Source organism: Gopherus flavomarginatus, chromosome 6, assembly GCF_025201925.1.
Source record: "Gopherus flavomarginatus isolate rGopFla2 chromosome 6, rGopFla2.mat.asm, whole genome shotgun sequence".
Classification (NCBI taxonomy): Eukaryota; Metazoa; Chordata; order Testudines; family Testudinidae; genus Gopherus; species Gopherus flavomarginatus.
Window position 1 is genome coordinate 30,294,226 of NC_066622.1, and position 12,004 is coordinate 30,306,229.

Consider the following 12,004-nt stretch of genomic DNA (forward strand, 5'->3'; position numbering starts at 1 on the left):
CGGTGGGGGCTGGGGCGCGAGGTGATGGGGCTGGGGTGAAGCAGTGGGGAGCTGGGGCTGGGGTGGAGCGGTGGGGGCTGGGGCAGGGGCTGCATGGGAGTGGGGGTGGAGGTGATGGGGTGGAGCAGGAGGCTGGGGCAGGGGCTGCATGGAGTGGGGGGAGCGCTGGGACAGGGGCTGCATGGGGTGGGGGTGGAGCCGTGGGGGACTGGGGCAGAGGCTGCATGGAGCGGGGGAGCGCTGGGGCAGGCGCTGCATAGGGGCGGGGGTGGTGGTGGACTGGGGCAGAGGCTGCATGGTGGCTGTGGCAGGGGCAAAAGGGGGCGCGGTCGCGCAGCTGGCCGGCCCGGGGCGCACGGCGCCGGCTGTAAGTGGATCCAGGTGCGGGGCGGGTCCCGCTGGCCCGGGGCCAGGAATTCGGGGCAGGGGGGCTGGGGGGAGCCAGCGCGTCTCTCCCAGAGAGCCTCAGCCGCCAGCGCCCGCTCCGTGTGCGCCCGCCCGGTCGTGGGGGATCGGGGCAGACCGTCCTGCCCGGGGGGCGCAGACCGGACCCCCCCGGCCTGAGCACGGGGGCAGGGGGTCGATCCCGGACGGTAAGTGGGGCCGGAGGGGATCGAGCCGTGCAGGGGTCAGTGGGGGGATCCCCGGGAGCGGACCGGGCCGTGTATGGCTCGAGCCCGGCGGGGGCGGGATCCTGGGTGGCTTTATCCTTAAAAACAGGAAAACAGCCAGGGCCGCCCTGCGCCCCAGACTCCTGGGAATCCCCCTTTGTATCCGTGGCACCAGCACCGCGATTGGCAGCAATGGGGGGGATCCTAACGGGACGGGCTGGGATCGGTGTAGGGTTAGCGGGGCCCGCCAGGTCAGACTCCTCCCCAAGGCCCAGATAAGCCATTTGTGACCCACTGACCCCTAACGGGGGGGGGGGGGAAGAGGACCCCTAACGGAGCCAGCTCAGGGATGAGGGGGAGATTAAGATTTTTGGATGGACCAAAGTTTAGACTGCTCCCCTTCCCCCACCTCACCACCTAACTGACTGCCCCACACCTGGCCGAACCCTACGGGCTGCCTGATTTCCCCCCACCACCACCAGGCTCCTTCCCTGATCCCTTCCCCCCTTATGCTCCCCACACCATCTGCCCTCCCACTGCTAGGATCCTTCCCCAATTCCCCTCCCCACAACCTCCCCCACCACCCACCTCCCCATTGCTGGGATCCTGCCCCAATTCCCCTCCCCACACTGCCTGCCCCACCACTGCTGGGATTTCTCCCCAATTCTCCCCCCCCCAGCCAGCACTCCCCATGACTGCTGTTTCCCTTGCTTGTCTGATCCCTGTCCCAGCCTACATTTCCCATAGCACTCACCTCCTTCGCTGCCAGGATCCTTCCCCTGCCCTGTGATCCCCATACTGCTGCCTCCCCCATGGCTGGGATCCCTCTCTGATCTGTGCCCTGGCCTACAACCCCCATAGTGCCCACCTTGCTCCCTGCCAGGGATCCTGCTGTCAGGATCCCTCCCCCGCCCTGCACTCCCCACACCATCTGCCTCCCACTGCTGGAATCCTTCCCCAATTCCCCTCCCCCATCCCATATTCTCCACACACACCACCTCCCCCACTGCTGGGATCCCTCCCAGTCCATCCCCCCCAGCCTGCCTCCCTTGCTGTCAGGGTCTCTCCCTGATCCCTACCCCACCACCTGTGTCCAGCTCTCTCAGAAAAGCCCCTCTGGAGACAAGTCTCAGGTCATCCTGCCCTTTGTGGGATCCCCCTCTGATTGGCTGTCCTCCCCAATGCTCTGCCCCCTGGGGAAGAGCAGCCAATCAGAGCTTATGCAGAAGACAGGCAGGGCTCTTCTCTCACCCACCTTCTTCCAGCAGCAGGACAGTTTTGGGGTAGAGGAGAGGAGAGTAGGAAGAGCCCAGCAGTGCAGCTCCAGTCTGCCCCCTCCCTTCCCTCCAATACCAGGCCTTTGGGCAACAGTCAGAGAGCGGGGTCCAGAGTGGCTGTGGGTGAGGGAGGTGTCATTTTGTACACTCCTCTAGGGCACACCCATGTTCCCTAACATGTGCTCTGGCTGGCTGGGAGAGGCCGCAGGGCTCCAGGCCCCAGAGACTAATTATAGACCCGGCCAGTTATAAATATTAACACTGCTGGGTCAGTAAGAAGGCTCCTGCCAGGCTGTGCATTGGAACCATCCATCCATACTTTCTGCTATGTACTTTGGGGGGACCGTCTCCACTTTGCTCCCCTCAGTCGCCTAAGGATGCCCCTTCCCCCTGATCCCGCCTCTACCACCAATACCCTGTCCCCCAGCACGCTACAATGTTCCTGCCCAGCCCGGGGATGTCCCGGCTCCCCAGAGCTCTGATTTGCTGATGGCTGCTCTGGGGTCCTCCCCTCCCACAAATTGGGTTAGCCAGGGGGCTTTGGGTTCCAGAAGCTCTGGGAGGTGGGTGGGTAGCTATTCATAGCCAGGGAGAGGCTATAATTAGCCCAGACTTGACCAGAAATCCTGCCTCAGGAGAGGAGTTGATAGACTCCCTTAGCCTCTGTTTGGATAGTGCGCCTCAATCCAGACCCATAGTCCCCTGCCCTCCCAGTCCTGGGCTTCCTCCCTCCCACACCACTCAGTTGATCCCCCCTCACTCCAGACCTGTGGTCCCCCTGCCATCCCAGCCATTGAGACCTAGTCTGGCAATGCCTGTTTGGCTGGATTATAATGGGGACTCAATGCTGAGACCCTCCAACTTGTGACATGCCCTCACTTTGAACCTAGCTGTGAAATCTCCAAGGGACCCAGAACTCTAAGGATCTCTGCCATTGGAGTGTCAGGGGAGGCCCAGTGGGAAGGGCAAGATACAATGTATGGGGAGGGGCTGCCATTCAGGATTGATCCCTTCTCCTCCCTCATCACCCTCCAAATGGGGCTAGATGGACTCCAAGTGGGGACAGGAATGGGGGTGGTCTGGATGCTCTGAGCCAAAGTGTCCCCACCAAACTTTTTGGCTTTGAATCTGCTGGGCGCTGGGATACGGGGAGGGGGAGGGGACAGCAGGGAAAGCCTCAGCTTGCAGGGAGAGGGATCCATGTTCCATATGTTCCAGGGCACTGTGGGGTGCGCTCGGCCACAGGGCAGGTGCAGGGACAGGATCCCTGTCCCCTAGGGGACTTGCCTTCATTCTCAGCAGTACAGAGGCAATGACACATAGTGGGGATACCAGGCCATTGGTCAGATCCAATTGAGAGGGGTTTCTAATTACCTGTCTGGGGGTTGTTGGTCCAGTCTGAGGGGCACAGGTAGGACTGTGGGCGAGTGACACTAACCCCTGCCTTACCCCTGGCAGGACCATGTGGCCTGTCTCCTGCCTGCTGCTGGCAGTGCTGGTGGGCACGGCACTTGCACAGGAGCTGGAGGAACCTGATAGCTACACGGTAAGAATCTGCTAGTGCCACCCACCCTGCACATGTCCTCTGGGGTGGAGCGGGTAGGCTGTTTATACAGGGTCCCTTGCCCCATGCTGAGATGCAGCTGCCTCGGGGGTGGGGCACAGGGACTGTGTATACAGGGGTCCCTCAGCAAAACTCCAGTATATTGGAGGGGGTCCCATCCCTAGTGCCCCTGAGATACCCTGGAATAACAAACTGGGCTGCACAGCCCCCACTCACAAACTGAGACACTAACGCTGTTGGATCAAACGAGCTCATTGCATCCACCAGGGCTCCTTGCGTCTATTCCTCGCCCCCTGGGTGCCACCGTCCCCATCCCTCCTCTCTATTTCAGTGGCTTCCTGCAACACCCCACCCCCAATTTCTCTCCCCACCAGAGGTGCTTTGTGCCCCCTCCCCTTCCTCCCCCTCCCCACCAGGATGATTTGTCTGGTGTGGGAGATAAATTCAATCAGCGTGTTACCATATTAAATCTATGGAGAGTTTTGTGTGCGTGTGCATGCTGCTCCCTGCTGGAGAGGATGAGACTTGCTCTGTGTCCGTCCGTCGCTGCTGCCCTACTCCCAGGTGGGGTCTGTGCAGGGCCCGATTAGTTTTCCCTTAGCTGCCTGCTTGCCCTGATCTGGCCTCGGACACCTAGGTTCTTCTCCTGACCCTGCAGGGCCCATTAATGCTTTCAAGGGCAGTGGGATACTGTTGGTTCAGCCCTTTGATTTCTTCACTCCTATATTGGGGCGGGGGGTGTTTCCCACTCCCTGTGGACCCCCAACTGTAACCGTCTCCCTCTCTTACCCCTAGGAATGCACAGACGGATACCAGTGGGACTCAGACACACAGCACTGCAAAGGTGTGCGGAGTGGTTGAAGGTGGGGGGCTGAGAGCCAGGACTCCTGGGTTCTACCCCAGGGCTGGGAGGGGAGTGCGGCCAGTGGGTTAGAGCAGGGGGAGGGGACTGGGAGCCAGGACTCCTGGGTTCTACCCCGGGCTGGGAGGGGAGCAGGCTGTAGCGAGTCCTTGGGAGGAAGGGCTTGGACTCTGTCGTTCTTACCCTGGGCCTGTCCCCAGACGTGAACGAGTGTGAGACCATCCCCGAGGCCTGCAAGGGGGAGATGAAATGCATCAATCACTATGGCGGGTACCTGTGCCTGCCGCGTTCAGCCTCCGTCATCAATGACGTGCACTCGGAGAATGCTGCGCCCCCCAATGCCCCTCGGCCCCGGCCTCCCCGACCCTCACTCACCGCCTCCCGTCACAACGCCTGCCCCCAGGGCTACGAGCCTGATGGGCACGGCTCCTGCCTGGGTGAGTATACAGGGAGTGGTTGGGGGGAAGAGGGGAAGGGGGCATGGCTGGGGGAGGGGGCACGGTGGGGAGAACAGGCGGGTGCATGGCTGGGAGAGGGGCAGGGGAAAATGGCTGGGGGAAGACAGGTGGGGGCATGGCTGACGGAGGGGCAGGCGAAGGCACGGCTTGGGGGAGGAGGGAATGGTGGGGAGGACAGGCAAGGGGAACAGCCTCAGGTGCGTGGGAGGCACAAGGCATACTGGGAGGGAGGCAGTTGGTATCACTGGGGGTTAGGGAGCTGCTTCCCCTCAAGCAGAAGCTGGTGATTCTATGGGGCAGGTAACTCCTGTCCAGAACACCTCTGGGGCCTGATCCCTGGGGGGGTATCTGCCCTGGCTAACCCTGCATGTCCTGTTGCTGCCCCCTGCAGATGTGGACGAGTGTGAGTATGAGCTGCATGACTGCCAGCCCAGCCAGGAGTGCATCAACACGGCCGGCGCCTTCCACTGCAAGTGCCCGGACGGCTACCGCAAGATTGGCTCCGAGTGCGTGGGTGAGTTGGCACTGGCCACTGGGGGCAGGGCTGGGGCGGAGGATGTGAGTTTAACCCCTTCTCTCCTGTGTGGCAGACATTGACGAGTGCCGGTACCGGTACTGCCAGCATCGCTGCGTCAACTCCCCAGGCTCCTTCTCCTGCCAGTGTGAGCCAGGCTTCCAGCTGGCCAGCAACAACCGCTCCTGTGTGGGTAAGGGACCCACCCTGCCAGAGGGACAATGGGGGCTGGAAGCCAGGACTCCTGGGTTCTATCCTAGCTGTGGCAGGAGAGTGGTGTCTAGTGGTTAGAGGAGGGGGGGGGGATTGGGGATCAGGACTCCTGGATTTTATTCCTGTTCCCATTTGCGTCACCTGGTGGATGTCTGAACGCTGTTATACACCACCATGCCCCACCCCAGAAGCAGTTGCATCCTGGTGCTGGACATGTTGGGATCTCACCCTGCGCTTTCCTTGCAGATGTGAATGAGTGTGAGATGGGGGCGCCGTGTGGGCAGCGCTGTTTCAACACCTACGGCACCTTCATCTGCCGCTGCAACCAGGGCTATGAACTCGACCGTGACGGCTTCACCTGCAATGGTAGGTGAGCCCGGACCCTGCTCCTAGCCCAGCCCCCAATCCTAGCCTTCCCCTGCTTTTAGCATGCCCCAGGCCTAGCTCCTAATATAGCTGTAGCCCCTCCCATGCCCTTAGCCCCTCCCTTTTCTAGCCCCATGTTGTTGTCTATTAGCTACCACTCTTGTTTATCTCACTCCTGTTTAGTTCCTCCAAAATTTTAACCCGATTTCCCTTAGCCCTTCCCCCCCAGCAATTCCTCCCCTCTTGTCTCCAGTTCTAGCTCCTCCTACTCTGTTCTGCTCCTCCCACTTTCCCATGTTCCCGCCCCATATTCCCTTTAGCCCCTCCTCTTTGCTTTGCTTCGCCCACCTGCCCATTCCCTTGCCTTGGGGACCTTCTTAGCTCCTCCCCCTGCTCTTTTCCCACTGATTGGCTATGAGGGGTGGTAAGGGGAAATCTCTAGTGAGGCTGCTGGGCACAGACAGGTCCTGTGGTTCCTGGAGGGGGGCAGGGATGGACTAGGAGGTGAAGGGTGCCCGGCCCTCTCACACCTTGCTTCCCCCCCATCAGATATTGATGAGTGCAGCTACTCCAGCTACCTGTGCCAGTTCCAGTGCATCAATGAGCCAGGGAGATTCTCCTGTGACTGCCCCCAGGGCTACCAGCTCCTGGGCACCCGCCTCTGCCAAGGTACCAGTTCTTCCCAGTGCTGGGAGGGACTTCAACCTGCGAGCTACTTCCTCCCCACGACACTCCACCCACCCCAGCTGGCCCCATCCCTGAGCAGCCCCTGCTGCCCTAAAGAAATCCCAGAACCCCTGCAAGAGCCATTGAAAGGGGGTGGCTTGGCATTGCAGGGGGCTGTAGGTTGGGATTGATGGCCAGAGCAGAGCTGCGTGAAACGCATTCTGGGTTTTCCCCATTCTCTGAGCCAGTCACCCCAGGAGAGAGGCCAAGATCTGAACAGATCCCTGTTGGGGCCCCAGAGCATCCTGCCTCCAGCGGGAGGGGGTCTACTGGCTAGGAATGGGCAGGGACTCAGGGTTCCTGGGTTTTATTCCAGGCTCTGCTACTCACCCTGGAAAAGTTCCTGCCTCTCCTGGTGCCTCAGTTTCCCCTCTTGCCCCGCATCTATTCAGATTGAGGGCTCTTTGGGGCAGAGATTGTCACAGTGTGTCTGTGCAGTGCCTGGCACAGCGGGAGCCATGATCTTGATCTTGATGTTGTCCTGTATGGTGGCTGGCCCAGTGGGGCCTGTGCAGCACCTAGCACAATGGGAGCCCTGATCTTGATGGGGGTCTGACTCCAGTTACCCCAGTGTCTCCCCACCGCAGACATTAACGAGTGTGAAACGGGCGCCCACCAATGCACTGAGGCCCAGAGCTGCATCAATTTCCATGGGGGCTATCGCTGCGTGGAGAAGAACCGTTGCCTGGAGCCCTACGTGCAGGTGTCTGACAAGTGAGTCTGCGTGGTGTGCTCGGTGGGGACTGGGTGGTTTCCCTTACTTAAGCAGGGCTGTCCGTGGATGGAGACTCATAAGGAACCACCAATGTGGCACTAGGAGGTGCCGTGCTGCAAGGTCAGGGGGTTCAGTAGGGGGTGCTCTCCCCTTGCACTCAGTACTGGCCCCAGTGCTGTGCTTAGTAATGCCACATTTTCCAGTAGCTGAGGGATGAGTGTTCTGACAAAATACAGAATGACCAAGTATCGGGTTTTCGACTGGAACACCTGGTCAAACAGGGACCCTAACGGCGCAGGGCCATTAGAGGTCCAGTCAGAGGTGCTGCAGATCTAATGCAGGCTACTCCCTACTTGTCCTAGCACCGTGCTGTGCCCCGGAAGCAGCCAGTAGGTCCGGCTCCTAGGCAGGGGGGCCACGGGGCTCCGCGCACTGCCCCCGCCCCGACTCAGCACTCCCATTGGCCGGGAACCAGAGGTGGGGGGGGCAGTGTCTCCTGCCCACTAGTGCCGGACCTGCTGGCTGCTTCAGGGGCACACACAACGTCGCGTCAGGACGGGCAGGCAGCCTGCCCTAGCCCCGCTGACCAGGAGCAGTCCAAGGTAAACCCATGCCCCAGCCCCCTGCCCCAGTGCTGAGCCCCCTTCCAACCCAGAGCCCCCTCCTGCACCCAAAGCCTTCATCCCCGGCCTCACTCCAGAGCCTGCACCCTCAACCCAGAGCCTGTACCTCCCTGCACCCTAGCCCTGCCTGAGCCCAGGGCTGGCTCTAGCTTTTTCGCAGCCCCAAGCACGGCAGGCAGGCTGCCTTGGGCGGCGCACCTGTGGGAGGTCCCTGGTCCTGCGAATTCAGCGGCTTGCCTGTGAGTGGTCTGCCGGTCCCGTGGCTTCGACTTACCGACCGCGGGATGGGTGGACCTCACCCAGGCGTGCTGCCGAAGGTTACCTGACTGCTGCCCTCGCAGGGACCAGCAGGGCGCCTCCTGGGCTTGCCACCCCAGGCACGCGCTTGGAGCGCTGGTGCCTGGAGCTGCCGCTGCCTGAGCCCCCGCAAACCTGAAGCCCCTTCCTGAACCTCAAACCCCTCATTCCCAAGCCACTGCCCCAGCAAAAGTGAGTGAGGATGGGAGAGAGTGAGCCATTGAGGGAGGGGGGAATGTAGTGAGTAGGGGTGGGGCCTCAGGGAAGGGGCGGGGCTAGGGTGTTCTGTTTTGTGTGATTGGAAAGTTGGCAACCCTACCGAAATACCCAATTCTAAGCAGTCGGAAAGTCAGTGAGAGACCAAGGGATGGACCCCAGATGTCCTGCCCCACACTAACTTTGTCCCTCCCTCACAGCCGCTGTCTGTGCCCTACCACGAACCCTCTGTGCCGGGAGCAGCCCTCGTCCATTGTGCACCGTTATATGAGCATCACAGCTGACCGGACTGTCCCTTCTGACGTCTTCCAGATCCAGGCCACCAGCGTCTACCCCGGAGCCTACAATGCCTTCCAGATCCGCTCTGGCAACGAGCAGGGGGAGTTCTACATCCGGGTGAGTGGGAGGAGGAGAGCAGGAGGGGGGGCTCTGGACAGGACAGACCACCGCAGAAGGCGGGACTTCCTCTTTTAACCAAATTACCAATAGTGGGGGGGCTGCTACCAGGACTTTCTGGGTTGCTCTTAGTACCAGGCAATGGGCATGTCCTGCTTATCCAGAAACCCAGACAGTAGGCCTGAGCTCCTCCTTGAGGGCGGGACATTCTGAATTGCTCATAGCACCAGCCAGTGGGTGCTTCCTTGAAGGCAGGAACAGAAGAACGGCCGTATCGGGTCAGACCAAAGGTCCATCTAGCCCAGTATCTGTCTACCGACAGTGGCCAATGCCAGGTGCCCCAGAGGGAGTGAAGCTAACAGGCAATGATCAAGTGATCTCTCTCCTGCCATCCATCTCCATCCTCTGATGAACAGAGGCTAGGGAAACCATTCTTTACCCTTCCTGGCTAACAGTCATTTATAGACTTAGCCACCATGAATTTATCCAGTTCCCTTTTAAACATTGTTATAGTTCCAGCCTTCACAACCTCCTCAGGTAAGGAGTTCCACAAGTTGACTGTGCTGCATGAAGAAGAACTTCCTTTTATTTGTTTTAAACCTGCTGCCTATTAATTTCATTTGGTGATCTCTAGTTCTTGTATTATGGGAACAAGTAAATAACTTTTCCTTATCCACTTTCTCCTGCATTAGTCTAAACCCAGCCAACCAAAGAAGCAGCAGCTGTTTCATGGGTGGGGGGTAGGGGGGGAAGTAAGAGGGAGCAGACAGAGCCCCTGGGATGAGGGGTTACAGGGAATCCCTGAACTAGAGGGCGCGGAGGGATGCCAGGCGCGCTGGTGGGGGTGATGTGCTTGGGCAACAGAAGCTATGGATGCCCCCTAGTTATTACTGGGGGTTGTAGGGGGGCTGGAGAATACAGGCAGAAGGTGAGTAGGAACTTGCAGGGGAGAAGTCTGAGCAGGAGGCAGAGGGGGTGGAACTGGGGAGGGAAGAGACACAGGGTGAATCAAAACAGTAGGAAGTGACTGGCCTGAGCTCCCTTTTCCTTTGCCTCCTTGGGCCAGAGGGGATTCCCTCCAGCCTGCATGTGCTGGAGCCAGTCCACTGGATGGCGCTAGTGAGGGGCAGGGCTAGAGCCCGGGTGAGGCAGGTTTTAAACAGTATTTAGATGCCTAATGCTCTTGATTTCAAGGGGAGTTAGATGCCTAAACACTTTTTAAAAAATCTGGCCTTATTCTGCCTGCCCACTTCTGCTGTGACAGGAAAGTGGGGGGTGTGGCTGATCAGCTCCACAATGTCAGGGCAAGGGCTAGGCCCCCCAGGGCTGAACCCCTGGACTTGGGTCAGATCAGGAAATAAGATCAGCAGAAAACCAGGCCCTTTGGAATGTCACTGGTGCCCCCTACAGCTGGCAACAGCTTCCTCTTTTGCTCTCTCACTGGGGTCACACCTTGACTTGGGTCAGCAACAAAGTGGGCACCACTTTAGTTACACTGAAATATGATTTGGTTTGGTCAGTGCCCCCTGGAGGGGAAAGGCCCCATGTCCCCTTCCCCACCACCCCCAAATGGGGCCAGATGGGAGCCAGCGCCCCTAGAGGTTTGCACTAACTCATCTGCTCTCTTGGCAGCAAATCAATAACATCAGCGCGATGCTGGTTCTGGCCCGGCCTGTCACAGGGCCCCGGGAGTACGTGCTGGACCTGGAGATGGTGACTATGAACTCACTCATGAGCTACCGCTCCAGCTCGGTGCTGCGCCTCACCATCTTCGTGGGAGCCTATTCTTTCTAGTGCCCCAGCCTGGGTAAGACAGGGCTAGTTTCTGGAGGTGGGGATGACTGGGAGGGTCCCTGATTAGCGATGGAGAGCTCCCTAAATGAGCCCCATTATCTCTGCTCCCTGCCCCTTCGGACCAAGAAAGATTGCACCTAGCTCTGGGGCATGTCTGCTCTGAGAAGCCAGGAGAACAATCCCCAGCTGGAACCCCCGTCGGACGAGTTGCCCCCACAGAAAATCCCGAGGGGGCTAGATCCTGGTCTCTGTCCTGCAGACAAAGGCCAATCCAAGCCAATGCCAGACACTCAGCCTGGAACTGAGGGGTGGATGTTTATCAGGGAGAGGGATTTGCCCTGGGAACAGCTGACCTGGGAGGGGGGCAAGCGGAGAAACTCTGCTGCTCAGGCGCTTCCACTGCAGCTGGGCTGTATCCTTCTAGCTCAACCACCAGACATGGGTTGCATGCTGGGGTTGCTGTGGGGACATGCTCCAGCACCTGGGAAAGGAGCTGAGCTTAGGGCCATTTGCCCCAGTGTCCTGGCCTGTGCCAGCGGCTCTGGGGGGAGGTGTACAAACTGCAGGGCGGGGCAGACTGTCTTACCCAGCTGTGTTGTGGGCTGGCTGTAAAAGCAAGGAATCCCAGAGCAGGTGGAGCCATTCGGGGTTTGGGGGGTGGGGTGGGTGGAGGGGTGTAACACACCCTGCCTCTTCCTTTCCCTAGGGGCTGAAGCAGGATCCCAGACCCCAGTGTTGCTGTTTTCTGCCCCTGCAGGTTGGCACCAGTCCAAAGGGGACAGTGCAGCTGGACCCAGCTTTGGTTCACTAGCTCTGGAGAGACATCAGTGGGGTACGGGACCCCAGCTGCCACACTGGAAACTGACATGTAGCTGGGCCCAACTCTTCCATCCCTCCAGCCTGCTCCTGGGCTCTGCCCCTCCCTGGCTGGAGGCCCCCGAGCTGGGCTCCTGCACAAACCAGAGGTGGGATTTTGGCTGACTGTTCCACTTTTTGGTTTGAAAAATGGAAAATTTCAGTAAAAGCACCAAGACCAAACCCAGAATAAGGCAAAGCAGGTTAAGTTGGGGTTTCTGGTTCTGCCACCACTACCAGAGCTGATTGGGGGAGGTGGGTCCGGGCAGCACTAGGCACAATTGTGTGAATGGGAAGAAGTAATTGGCCATATGAAGCACTGGCAGATGTGCTCGAACATTGGACAGCAGCCCTTCAGTAGGGGAGGTTATCCCCTTCCAGGGTGAAGCAGACACTCCATAGGGGGCGCTCTCCCTCCACAGCCAGGATGAGAAGCTCGGCTCTGGGACAAGATAAAACTGAGCTGGTGCTCATTTCTGCCCATTAACTCCCCTCCCCATGCAATGGGGGGTGAATC

General features: G+C 59.5%; 1 protein-coding gene across 1 annotated transcript; it reads left to right on the forward strand.

Annotated features, from left to right (window-relative positions):
• Nucleotides 1-471: 471 nt before the first annotated feature.
• Nucleotides 472-11,988, forward strand: EFEMP2 (EGF containing fibulin extracellular matrix protein 2). Its single transcript, XM_050960472.1, has 12 exons — nucleotides 472-593; nucleotides 3,347-3,434; nucleotides 4,248-4,296; nucleotides 4,515-4,751; nucleotides 5,164-5,286; nucleotides 5,363-5,479; nucleotides 5,746-5,865; nucleotides 6,415-6,534; nucleotides 7,179-7,305; nucleotides 8,643-8,838; nucleotides 10,471-10,645; nucleotides 11,390-11,988. Exons 2-11 carry the CDS (start codon nucleotides 3,351-3,353, stop codon nucleotides 10,630-10,632), a joined length of 1,335 nt encoding a protein of 444 aa, XP_050816429.1. The 5' UTR covers nucleotides 472-593; nucleotides 3,347-3,350; the 3' UTR covers nucleotides 10,633-10,645; nucleotides 11,390-11,988.
• The last annotated feature ends 16 nt before the right edge of the window (nucleotides 11,989-12,004 follow it).

Coding starts and splice junctions, on each gene's coding strand:
- EFEMP2 (XM_050960472.1), top strand. CDS start 3,351: ATGTGGCCTGTCTCCTGCCTGCTGCTGGCAGTGCTGGTGGGCACGGCA. Junction 4,752..5,163: donor TGGGCACGGCTCCTGCCTGG/GTGAGTATACAG, acceptor TGCCCCCTGCAG/ATGTGGACGAGTGTGAGTAT. Junction 5,866..6,414: donor TGACGGCTTCACCTGCAATG/GTAGGTGAGCCC, acceptor CCCCCCCATCAG/ATATTGATGAGTGCAGCTAC.